This window comes from Buteo buteo, chromosome 9, assembly GCF_964188355.1.
Source record: "Buteo buteo chromosome 9, bButBut1.hap1.1, whole genome shotgun sequence".
Lineage (NCBI taxonomy): Eukaryota > Metazoa > Chordata > Aves > Accipitriformes > Accipitridae > Buteo > Buteo buteo.
In genome coordinates this window covers 23,554,617-23,567,777 of record NC_134179.1, presented here as the reverse complement: position 1 = coordinate 23,567,777, position 13,161 = coordinate 23,554,617, and the positions used below count along the sequence as shown (strand labels likewise).

Sequence of the window (13,161 nt, the reverse complement as noted above, 5' to 3'; positions counted from 1 at the left end):
AGTTCATTGGAGCCTGTTTGTCAGTTTTCTGTCTGTGCCTGTTTGCTGTAAGAGGAGCAGGGAGTTGGCTGGAGGTGCGGGAGCCGGAGGTCGGGCTTTCGTATGGGGAGATGCACAGCTCTTACTGACAACAGCCTCTGCGGTGCACATCTCCCTACAGCTCTGCTTCCCTCATGGCACCCGCATCCAGGCTGGCTGGGGAACCCTATTTCTTCCTGCTGTGCTGGATGGGATATTCCATCATCTTTCCCTAGGTAACAATATCCCCTGTTGTATACAGGCTTCTAAAATGTTGTCAGCACCATCCTTACCAAACTGAGACATGATGGAGTACTTTAAAGTGAGTATTTTCCATTATTTTGAACAAACGCTTATACAATGCATGCTATAGGAAGCGCTAGTTAGACTTCGGTGACCACTGTTGTGGTTGAAAGGCAGCAATTCTACCAGATGTGTAATTCAAGTGTTCTTTCCGAGGGCAAAGTTGTTGTATGAGCTTGCCATGTCCACGTGATTGAAACTTTATCTCAGGGTTTCTGTTGTGTAAAAACATAGTATATGGTCTTATAAGAAAATTAAGAAAAAAACCTACTTTTAAGAAACATTCTTCATTCCTTCTTTGTCCCTGCCCCCAGGAAACATAAACATGTTCTTTTGTAACTGTCCTAAGGACCCCTTCTTTAACACACAGTTTTACAAAGGGTGCATCCCCCCAGTTGAGAGCTGAGGTCACACCTTTGGCCTCGAGAGGTATCGCGCACTTGCAATTTCTCCTTAAATTAATCCGCATCCACTTGTAGGTGTTAGCAATTTTTTAGAAGAGAATCTAAACACTCAGCATCTCACCATTTTCTATTTTGTCAGTCATCTGAGTTTGTACCTTTGAAGTCTCTGCTGTAATTGGAAGAAAGGTCACACCAATCTATTCCCTTTAAAAATTATTTTCTTTCCACCAGTATCTAATTATTGTTTTTCTCTGACTTCTTATGATGTTTTAGGTGAAAGTCATTTTTGGTGCTTAGCATTTTTTAAGCATTTTCTTTTCTAGAAGTTGTTTTGTAGTTTGATGTATTCCTCACATCACAGTAGGTGGTGATATTCTGGAAGTCCCAGTGATACTTGTGAACTATTTTCATGCAAAAGCCTGGAAAGGAAGCATTCCTAACTTCCCTTATGTACTAGTTTGATTGGTTTTTCATAGAATTAATGTTTGATTTCTGTTGAGTGCCAGGTTCTCCCTCTTTTGTTTAAACATGGACAAAACACAATTCAAACAGCGTAACTTCATTTTAAAACTGATTTCATATTGCTTGGAGCTTTCAAGGCCCCCTGTGACTTCTCGTGGACCATGACTTTCCTGTTTTGGGTGCCGTGCTCTTTTTTTCTTTCCATCCAGATTCGCAGGGGGCCGGGGAACATTCCTCCAACCCCTCTTTCGGATCTTTACTTTCCTACCGCCGTGGCGCTGGGGTTGGCGGTGGGTGCAGTTGCTGCTGCCGGGGTGTTGGGGACGGTGTGGCCAGGCCGGCCGAGCCACGGTGGCACCGGGGACGGGGGGCGCCGAGGGACGCGGGTGGGGTTTTGGGCTGTGCTTTTGGAGCCGTCTCGGTGCAAATCACTCGGGGGGGGGGGGGGGGTTCTCGTTTGCCACTCGCGGAGCAAAAGTAACCCTCCCGACGGGGGATCGCCCGCTTGGCCATCCCTCCGCGGCACCGCGCTCCCGCAGTGAGCGAAGAAGCGGCTGAGAGCTGGGAAGCGCTCCTTTGCCTCCGGGCTTCCTCCCGCGGACTCCTTCCACTGGAGTTCAAGCTCCCGCGGGGCCGGCGGTCCCCGGCGAGCAGCGGGGCGGCCCCGTCCGCCGCCTCCTCTCCGCTCCCCCCGTCAGGAGGAGGATTTTTCGCTCGTAAACGCCGGCCCCGAGCGCCTCTTCGGGCAGCCCCCGCGGGAGCCCGGCAGCCGCGGCGAGCGCACGGCAGGTGCCGCCGGCGCGGCGCGGCGGGGGGCTCGGCCCGGCCCGGCCCCGACGGGCGGCGCGGGGGAACCGGGGGGGGCGGCAGCCAGCGGCGGGCCGGGGCGGGGAGCGAACAAAGCGGCTGCCGAGGGCGCGCTGCCCCGACGGGGCCGGCCGGCACGGTGCCGCCCGCAGCGGGGGCGGGGTGACCGGGGCACCCGGCCCCCCTTCTCCGCGCACACACACACACACGCACACGCACAGACAGAGACGGACGCACACGGGCACAGGCAGAGACACCGGCGGCCGCCGGTGCGCGGCGGGAGGATGCGGCGGCTGCGCCCCGGGGCGCTGGTGCTGGCCGGGCTGCTGTGGGCCGCCGCCGCCGGGCCGCCGCCGCGGAGCTACCCGCACAGCGCGGTACTGGACGGCGCGGCCGCTTACCGCCTGCGCTGGGGCCGCCGCGGCAGCTCCCTCGCCTTCCGCCTGGAGGTGCGCACCCGAGGCTACGTGGGCTTCGGGCTCTCGGCCAGCGGCGGCATGGCCTCGGCCGACATCGTGGTGGGGGGCGTGGAGAGGGGCCAGCCCTACCTGCAGGTAAGGCCCGGCTCCTTCCCCTCGCTCGCAAGCCGCCGGCGCCCGCCGGGGGAGAGCGCTCCGGCAGCCCGCGCCCTCCCCGCGCCCGGCACCTCTTTGTCCTCCCCCCTGCCGCGTCTTTCCCGGGACGCCCCTCTTGCCCTGCCCCTCTTCCTTTGGCAGCCTCCTCGCCCCTCATCTGCGCACCTCTTGGCCTCTTCCTTCCAGCTTTCGGGTTATTCCCGTCGTCCGGCGTTCCTCTCCCCCCCGACCCCGACCCCGACCCCGACCCCGGAGGAGCTCTTCCTTTTCGGTCCGCTCCGTGCCAGCCTTCCCGCTAAACTCGTACGTGGGTTTTGTCAAAGGTGTCGGGTTTCCTTCCTTTTTAAGCAGAAAACGCAACAGCCCTGTTCTCTCTCCTTGGGCACTCTCTCTCCTGCCGGCCCTCCGAGCCTGGACCCGAGGAGGAGAGGGGAGGGATGGCGGAGTCTCTCCCGGCGAGGTGCGGCACCTTTCCCCTCACCCTGCCAACGAGTGGCGGAGCTTGGATGATGTCCTGGGGCCGCCTGAGCTTCCTCTTTGTAATCCCAGTGGTGGGAGGGCACGATCCCACCAGCTTCCCAGCCTGCTGACCTCCTCGTCTGCTCGGCGCGGCACAGCCGGTGCTGCTCCCGGCCCTGGTGTTCCTCCTCTCCTCACCGGGAGGTGTTTTGACCCAGATGTTGAGAAGGACTTACAGAGTAACTACTGGGGCTCCTGGTGCTTGGCCTCGTAAAACAACCTTAGAGGAGCCCAGCCGTATCGGTGTAATTCTCTAGGTGTGTTTCTGTCATTGTCTAGATACTGCCAGGGCTACGGCTGGGAACAGGAGTGCGGGGCAGAGGCTCCGCTGGTGCTTCCAGTGAAGCATCCCCTCCAAGAGGCACTGGTGGCCGGTGGGGTAGGAGCCGTGAGAGGGGAAGGGTCCCACACCTTCGGTCCCCTCTCAGCGACCTGAGATCCAGCCTGGAGGAGTTGCCCTGGGGCTGGGGGAGCAGGGACAGCTTGTCCCACGGGTGAGTGAAAGGGGAATCAGGCTCGCCAGGACATCTGGTTTCCCCCGGTTGCCTGAATTAGAACTTTTAGAGAGGCGATTTAAGAGCAGAGTAACACCCAGTTGTTAGAGTACGGTCTAGGAGAAGCTGTCTGTCTTTTCTTCGTTGTGTTAGAGCTAGTTGATCTTTGAAGCTGCTGCTTAAATTTTGACAGCTTTTACTTTAAGGATATGGATTTTTGTTAACATTTCACCATAAGAAAACTAAATGCTTAATATGGTCTCCCTACTCTTTGTCAAGATTTTAGAAAATCAAAACTTTTCCAGAAAAAGGGATCTTTTATCATAAATACTGCCTTTTTTTCCCCCCAATTAGTTTGCTGTATGAACTTCAGGCGAATATTTGTCTTATCTAAGTTCAGGCTAATGATTTTCAGAATATTTTTTTCTCCATATTTCAAAATGAAGACCATTTTCCCAAAAGCCTCAGTCTAAATGAAACACTAATGATAAAATAACCCTATTCTGGTCATCAAGCAATGAGCTCTTAGCTCACAGAATGTAAGGCTTTCTGGAGCCTTACACTTCAGAAGATACATCTATTAACCATTAAAAGAAACCCAAAACTTGTGCTTGGTTAGTTCATAGATCCTGTTAGGGTAAAGCAAGCCTTTTAGAAAGGCATCCAAAGCTAGTGTAAAGACATCCAGTGATGGAGGATCCATCGCTTCCCTTGATAGTTTGTGGCAATGGCGAGTCTGTGTTATTCCCGATTTCCAGTATTAGTTTGTCTGGGTTCAGGTTCCAGTTATGTATTTTCTCTACTATATTAAAAACTCTACTTCCCCCACATCCCGCCTCCATAAAGTTATTTATATGCTGTAATCAAGTCACTCCTCAATTTTCTTTTGCATAAAATAAATAGATTGAGCTTTTTAAGCATCCCACTGCAGAACATTTCCCCCCAACACTCAAAGCACTTTTCTGGCTCTTTTCAGCACCCATCGCTGGTTTTCAGCATAGTTTTAAAATGGCCTATACAAATTCCATTCTTCTTCTGAAGATTTTATTCACTGGCATCCCATGACAAATACAACTGAGACAGAAGAGAGAAGTCCTGTTACAGAACACCTGATGTTTTTCCTGAAACACTAATTTAGCACATAAACATCTGCTGTGCTAAGTGCTGTGAGTTTTGTTGCACTTTTGAGTAGGTAAGGCACAGAAGAAACACTTCTGTTAAGCTTGGTTGTGACATGAGGTTTTCTCCATCCCCATTCTTTCTTCAGTTCTAGGCAGAAAGGTTTCTTTTTAAACTGGACTGCGGTCTTTTAAAAAGTTGCTCTGTTAAAATATTTCTGTACTTGCACCAGAAACAAAGACGATGAGGAAACAGAATTTGTCCAAAGGCTTTTTCTGGCCAGTCAGCAGGGATTGCTATAAAATGAATAACTTGTTCTAGAATGCTATTTCAGTAATATCTAATTCTTCCCTTTACTGGACACACAAATACAGTTAATATTTTAAAAACACGTTCTGTTTTAAGTGTGTATCATCATCATTTACATTATTTACGGCTGAAAAAGAATTTTTCATAGATAGTACCCTTGAAAGTATGTGGTTTTATGCCTAGCTGCACTCTCTAAAATACGTACACCCTATAATGAAAGAACTTACTTTTCTTTTTGGTTTTAGAAATATGTTTTTATTCCATGGTCATCAGTCGGAAAATGTGCATCGTGGTCTAAACTCTTAGAAGGGTCATTTTTTGGTTTCTTTGAAAGTTTTGAGGTGCTTGTTAGTGGCCTGATTTTCACAAGGTGTTCTGAAACACCTTTATAGCCTTTCAAGTGGGCATAGAAATCACTAGTCTTTTGGGAGAATTTAGCGTTTTTTCCTCCCCTTAAATTCTGTTTCCTCCTTTAAAAATAGAAAGTGTTCTTGGAAGGAAGAGTCCTCTTCTGGGAGCAGACATGTAAGTGTAGTTAGACTACAGCCGTCAGTAAAGGTAAAAGCAGATACTCCTTAGTCTGTGGAATGTCCATGTATCAAGGTAGAGGAAAACTTCCAGATAGTTTTCAGAGAAGAGAGAAGACATTTCCACTGGCATTTATTCTTCATCCTCTCAGAGCAAGTAGATGCTACTCCCACCATCAGCCGGCAGTGCTTGCCTTGAAAAAATCTGGTGACTCAAAGTTCTGGATAGCTGAGATTGGGTTTTACTTTCTTAGTTTTTAGGTGTATCCTGAACTTGGGTGTAATGAGTTATTTGTTTTGGTTTGCTTTCCGGTGTTTGAGCTGTATTTAAGCTGAAAGGTTGTCTGACATAAGCAAAGACTAAAATGATTTGAAAGTCTGAGGTTTAGTTCTCTCTAAATACATCAAGTTGAAAAGTGTTACAATGTCGTGAGGGAAGAAGACCAAACCTTCATGGTGTACCAGAGTAGTTTTTTGGAGAGCATTCAAATGATGGGAGAATTATGCATTTACTGTCGTAACATTTCAGAAGTTCAGTATTTGGAATGGGAACCTAGACATATTTTGGGAGGATGTAGAGGACGTAGCGTGAATACATATATACATACATGCATAGCTTTCCTGTATTGTCGTGAGGGAGGCACCTCTACCAAGCAGAAGGAGAAGAAGAGGGAGATCATTGAACAAATTATTCTCGCATGTTACTGAGAGCCCTGTGGTGACAGAATGGCAGATTATGTGTGGTTTGGGTGAGCGTGTTTGAGAACAAGTAGAAGATACCAGTGGGGGCTGGTGTTGGAAAGCTGGGAGCTGCCTTTGTCTCTATAGAGAGGGGGTGGCCTTGGAAGGAGAGTTCATAGTTAGCAAAATGTTACCTTGAGATTTTGCCATGGTCGCTTGCAGCATGTGTTACTCTTTGTAAAAGTTCTTGGGGCAGCCTTAGCTTTTGCGTCTAGTTTTCTTTCTTCCCTTTTTTTTTTTCTTTTCTTTCTTTTTTTTTTTTTTTTAAATGCATCTCTTTTGTGCTTATGAATTGACACAGCATGCATTTTTCATGCTAGACCCATGCCTTTTCCTTGGTCTCCACCCCTGTCTGGAATTGTGCATCCCCACCCACAGCACGTAGCTGCTGAGAGCCCCATTTTGGGGAGAGTAATCCTCCTTGATGAATGCCTATTTTGTGCAAGTTATACAAGAGGGTTGCATTGTTAGAATCTTCTGTTGAACTTGCACAAAAATAGTCCCTACTCAGGGTGAATAGGGACTGTGTGTCACTAAAAAGTGCTTTATTATTCATTACAGCCTTGCTTGTTAACTGTCACCCAAGCTAAAGAATATCTGTTATCAAATGTATCCCATAGAGTTAGCTTAATTGCTCATAGGGAAGTACTTGGAAGAGATTTTAAAGGACAGAAAACAGTGAGCATTCTCTGTACTTAACGATATGCTGCTTTTAAGTGCACTCATGCCAACAGCAACAAAAGAAGTGTTTAGAAAACAACTTGAAAGGCACCAAGAGAGAGATGCAAAGTGAGTGCCACACTGACATATCTCAGTTGGTGCTCTGTTGGAGGTATTTCATGCCTTTGGGCATTGGGGCAAAGTCTCCAGATGACTAATGAGTCCCTCTTGGCTTCGATGTGGGGCATAAAGAGACACTCCAGTGTACATCTCCACTGGCTGGGGGCTTTGTAGTTCCCTTTCAGAGGTACAATAGTTAGGACAAGGAAGCAACAGTTGGTGAACAAAAGATGAGAAGAATTCTGTAGCTCTTGTATTTTGCGGGCTTTGGGGGGCTGTCTTGCAAGGTTTTTTTGTTCTTTATGGTATTTTCTTTGGTATTTTTTAGCGTTGCCCTTTGGATTTTGGGAACACCAAGAAAATGAAATTTTCTTACAGCTCCCCCAAAATAACTACCTGGGGCAGGATGGAAATTTAGCCACCGGGAGTGATGCAAAGGCTTAAAATAATGGGGGAAGGATTTAATTCTTAATATAAATAGAAACAAGTATCTTAGAAATAGGAGAGGGAAGGGGCGAGATTTTCTAAGGCACCTACAGAAATTTTGGGAAAAAGTATCACTAATTAGTTGTGCTTGAAAATCCCTTAAATGTTTTTAAAAATTCCTCATAATTGAAGTAATTAAAGTAATTAAAACAAGAAAACTTGTCCTGGTTAAATGTGGCTCCTGTGTAAGGAATGTTCCTTGTGATAAAGTACAGTTGTGAGATTGGATCATACAGTGTCTCCTACTTACGGGTTTTCTTTCCCTTAAAACATATTGCTACATGTTTTGTCTAGTCTGTTTGTGTTAGGACAGCCTTTAATCTAGCTTTATAGCTTGTGATATAACTGGAATATAACCTCTTAAATCAACATTTATTCTTGATGTAAAGACTCGGATAGGTTCTCGGGACTCTGCTGCAAAGTCAAATTATCCACGCCAATAAGCAATGTCATATTTCAACTTCTAACCACTCGTGCTTCTTACACCTTTGTGTGGTAAGTTAGAGAGCTCTCCACATTTCAGTGTTTTTCATTTGTGCGTGGAGAAAGCAATATTTTTGTATCTCCCAGGAATGCCACAGAAACCAAGGGTTGTTACTGCTGGCTGTAGGCTACCGGGAAGCCGCCCCAGGCAGCATTTAACTAGATACAAGAAATACACTGAAGTGTATTCAATTGACTTACAGTTTGAATGAGGAAAGACATGTCTCTAAGTAAGTAATTGCATTTCATGTGTAAAAAATTGCACACCCTCTTTTTGGAAAGATAATATATGTACATGTACACACACAGAGATGCATTATCTGTTTCTGTAAATACACAAGTGGAAAATGTATGTCTTTTTTTGTGTATATGTGTATGTCTGCATTTAAAATGCAGACACACCCACAGTTATGTGTTAGAGATAAAAATCTTCTGTCCTTGTCAAAGTTAGTAGTACACCTGACGTAAATAATCCATATTTACTCCAGTGTAATTCAGCCAGTTTAATTGGGCTTGTACCAGGAATTGTGCGCAGCTTCTCGGAACTGCCGGTGTGAGTGAGATCCAGGCTTCCTAGCAAGGACTGAATCACTTCATGCTAATCTTCTGCGTAGGTAAAAAAAAAAAAAAATTAAAAAAAAATCAGTACATTAATTACAGACTGCTCATAGGGCAGCAACTGAATTTACCTATCCCAGTTACTTTAGGACCTTCTTGCAACTGCTTGATTGCTGTTGCTGTACGCTTTCTGTGGATATCGTTTCATTTGCGGCCAATCCCAAGATTAGATCGGTCAACTGGAATGCTCTCAAGGTGTTCTTATACAGAGCAGTGATGCTTTCAGACTCCTGCTTCATGTCAGTTTTCTGTGGGTGGGCTCTGCTTTTCCCTAAGAGCATAGTAAGATCTTTGCCTGAAACTCAAGCTGCAGTTTATTTGAGGATGCAAAAAAGTTTGGTTTGCTTATTTGTAAACTCATGCTTTGTTTGCTTCTTGCCAAATACAGTGTAAAACCAGCTTCTTTTTGGTGGTAACATCCAGTGTGTGCTGGAACCATGAGCAGCAGGATTCCATCTAAATTGAATGCAACAATAAAAAAGAGAAATGTTAACCACAGTTATTTTTTTGGAAACCCGGAAAGGCATAGCTTGGTGCTTATTTCAAACAAACGTTTTGGTCAGTTCTTTTGCATACTGTAGCAATTTATCCATCCTATTTATACTCAGATAGATCCTCTCGTGCGCCAACTTTCTTCTTGGTTACAGCTTCCCGCTTCCTTTGCCAAACTTGTCTTTAGCCCTGGTCTTAGACGTCAGTTTGGGTAGTTTGGGGATGTTCAAAACTGCATGGGTTGGCTACAGACCATAGGTGAAGACTAGCTGCAAGACAGCTTGTTTTTCCCTCATTTCCCATTCCTGGCTTGCTGCTTTACTTGCTCGTAAGTGTTAAATCGCTGCTGAAATGGCAGCGACCTCCCAGTTAGAGAAGGGCAGCATGTATAAATCAGGGCGGCAGAGCTGCTCGCAAGCCGAGCCTGCAAGGCGATTGCTGGACGGGGCCGCAGTTCGCGAGTTATTTTATGCTGCCTGAGGTTGAAAGGTACTGTATATAATTTAGGATGGGAAATGGATATCATAAACAAAACAATCTGGTACATTGTAAAGATCTGGGGAGGGAGTCCCATAAACACCTGCTCAAATCTGCGATGACAGCTGGTGGTGCTTTTGGGGTTAGGCTTCCCTCTGCAGCTGTGCTTACATTCTCGAAGGAGAAACCAGCCTCTTTTCACATCCTTAAGAAATTATTCTTCCCGACTGCTTGTAGAGCAGCAATCAGAAACCATATATGCCGCAAAACATTTTTTTTAAGAAAGAGAGAGGTCAGTGGGATCTGAAAAACAGTATAACATGATCGGCTTCACATCTGGAAAAGAACATAAAATAACTTGTATTGTCAGGAAGATTTTTCATTTTCCATATGTTGTTTCAACTTCTAGGTAATGTGAGGAAGGAGATACCCAATTATTTGACTGATTGCACAACTTAGTCCAGAGTTTAAAATGCCATTTTATGCAATATTATCAAAGGGAGGACAGAAAATTTAAATGTTTCACATGTAAACAGTTTACGTAAGCAAATTCTGAAATAAAAATAACATATTTGTTATTATGTAGCATGACCAGTAACACTTCTGAAACTTTTTTAAACACTTACTATTTAAATAACCAAAATAACATACTCATTCTAGAAAAATATAATAGTCTCACCCTTATCTTTTCTTTCTGTAATGGTTGCACTTCTGTAAAGCTGATGTGAAATTTGAAAACTTTATCTTCATTTAATGCATGGTCTATACTTCTGTGTGTATAAGAAACTGAAGAATCTGGATGCAAGTGCCGAATCAGTCCATAAATCTATGTTGTCAGGTTTGTGCTGTGAGAGTTTCAGGAATTCAGTTTGAAGGACTTGATAATTATCGTAGTTCTCTGCTGGGACCCCATGAAATTCAGGGGGACTTGTATCAGTGTAATTTATCCTACAAAAGACACAGGTTTTCTATCTAACTGTATGGGCTGAAAAAAACAAATCTGTGTAAAAGAGGACGCCACATTAGAGCCTTTTCCTACCTGGTAGGAAGGATAAACTGTTCCAATACGAGGCACGTTTCAGACCATCTGTGATAGATATCGAAGCACTGTAATTCTGCTGCTGAAAACGTCACACCCCTTTCTCTACAGAATTAAATGAGTGAAACTTGTGAATTTAGATGAGTTCTGTGTTACAGCAGTCTGGCCCTGAGAGAGTTTTGAACAATGTTTAGATACCCTCAGTTCAGCTGAAGCCCAGCTGCCTCATGTCCTTTCTCTGGTCTCTGGTGGATCCATCCTCTGTACTGTCACTTTTCAAAGGCCTTCAGAGGTAGCCAGCTTTCTCCTTTGACCAGACACAAGGACTTCAGTGGAGTGAAGGCTGTCCAAATGTGGTGGTTTTGATTGCATTTGTACCATGGGAGCAGGACTTTATTCTTATTTTTCTACTCTGAAATGAAGCGTAGGAGATATATAAAGATACAGACATATATCTATGTAGATATATCTGCAACTAACTTCTTACTTTTCCAAGATGCTCCTGAAAAGGATGTGGCATCACAGTTTGTCAGTGTGTCTTCATTTTTGATAACCTCCTTTTGTTCATTACGTTTTGTACACAAACACGTCTTAAAGGTTTTTAAGCTCTGATGAGTAAATTGAGCAAAGTCTGTGTAGTTTGACTTAAAATCTTCTCTTTGAACAGAAATAGATGAGTATGTTTCCTTGGAAATGTGGCCTTATTTTGTTTTAAAGCTGGTAAACAAACCGTTTTCATGTGAGAGTTGAGCAATCAAATTCTGAGCTGTTCAGAAATTTTTTTGTTACATTATTTGATTTTATTTTTGTGATGAACGTCTGGATAATTTTCAACAAAGGAAGTAAAACCAGTAATAGAGGCAGTTCACTAACTCCTAAATAGCTCCTGGCAAGCATACTCACACTTGATTCCTCTAGGGTAGTCCCCCTGCGCCCAGTGGAGTTGTAGGATCTGGGGAATAAATGGACATCTCTGCTTCCTGGGCACTACATAAATTTGCTTCCCAGGTATTCTCAGCACCCCGATATTCAAGGGCTGTTTCAAGGTGGCGCGTATCAGGCAGAGAAAGTAAGTAGAGGCAAGGAATTCATTAATTCACAGAAATTTTCACATGGGAAAGATTAATGTTAGTTGGTCAGATTAGCATCTACCCACAAAATAATTTAAGGTGTGTCACTGAGCGAGGTGTTGTTCTGCATCGACAGCAGGGGTAGGCAGTGAGCGCCTGGGCAGGCAGCACTGCGAGCGCCCGACATGGCTCTCCCAACGCGGTTCTCCCAGCACGGCTCTCCCAACGCGGCATTCCCAGCGCGGTTCTCCCAACACGGCTCTCCCAGCGCGGCTCTCCCAGCGCTGCTCTTCTCCCGCGGAGAGCAGTGTGGTCCTCTCCTGGGACCTGGGATTTGGGGCCACCTTCCCCAAAGCATTCGCCAGCAGCAACAAAATGAGCCCCTGGCAGTGAGCCAGAGCTGTGACCTGTCTTTGACCGTCATCCAGGCGAATGAAATAATTACGCCGACAATCACGTTATCGAGGCACATCTGAGCTAATACCTTAATTACACAACTTCTTTGAGTTATTTTTGCATTTTCCCCGCAGGCTCATGAAAGTCAGGGCTATATCACAAGAGGTATTTTGTTCCAGCTGTGTCCTCTAGACTGGTTGAGAAAAGGTGAAGTTGACCAGCAAAATATTTGAGTGTGCACACCTAACTGTGCTTCACATTTCTGAGCTTTCCTTCACAGCAGTTTCAGGCAGACTTTCAACCTGTTCGCGTGAGGAAAAGCTGTTCTTGAATTTGTATTCCTCAATAATTCAATGTGTGGGTGCTTTTCCTAGTACAAGGGTGCCTGCCTCCAATTTAATGTAACATTTCAGCAAGGATATCTCACTTTAATAAAAGCTGGTGTTCACAAGGTTACATTTCTTGTCCAGACAAGCCCTTACTATTTTTAAGGTGGAAGCAGAGATTCCATAGAGGAGTGTGTTCAGTGCAGAGATGGTATTGCGTATAGACATACACTACCTCTTCCCAAGCTCTGATGCAGGGTTAAAGTGGAGTGTTTGTATCACATAAAGTACCCATCTTCAAGCACCGTCCCAGAACAGGCCCATTATTCCCCTCTGGAAAAGCAAATCCAAGATTCTTCCTCTATACAAACATAACTCATCAGTCCCCTTTCTTTCAGCATACAACTTCAGGTCCCAGACACCTCTTCTGCTCTTTTGTGTGATTATTTTTCCATGTGTGTACCCTTTCACATATGTACTCATTCCTTTGTAGTTGTGAGAAGTGCTGACAGGAGAAGAAGGACTCTTTTCGGTACCTTTCAACATTTTGAGATTTAGATTTATTCCAGAACTGAAAAAAATGCAAACAGTTTCACTAGTTTTGGCAAGTCAGAATTAAATCGGAATATTTCCGTACTGATAAAAAATGGTCAGCTTTTTACCCTTTTCTTCCTTGAAACTGCATCATGACTGAGATAGTTTTATACAAATTTTCA

The 13,161-nt window shown here is 45.2% G+C and overlaps 1 protein-coding gene across 3 annotated transcripts in view; it reads left to right on the top strand.

The window, feature by feature from the left end:
* Positions 1-310: 310 nt before the first annotated feature.
* MOXD1 (monooxygenase DBH like 1) overlaps positions 311-13,161 on the top strand; it is a 53,060-nt gene continuing 40,209 nt past the window's right edge. The window contains exon 1 of one of the 3 annotated variants that reach the window (XM_075035724.1): positions 311-340. In XM_075035724.1, the coding sequence (XP_074891825.1) occupies positions 323-340 (18 nt within the window). In that variant the 5' untranslated portion in view covers positions 311-322. Of the gene's footprint in view, positions 341-2,112; positions 2,549-9,610; positions 9,627-13,161 lie in introns of those variants that run through there. The other 2 variants (XM_075035723.1, XM_075035725.1) reach the window with 2 other exon arrangements.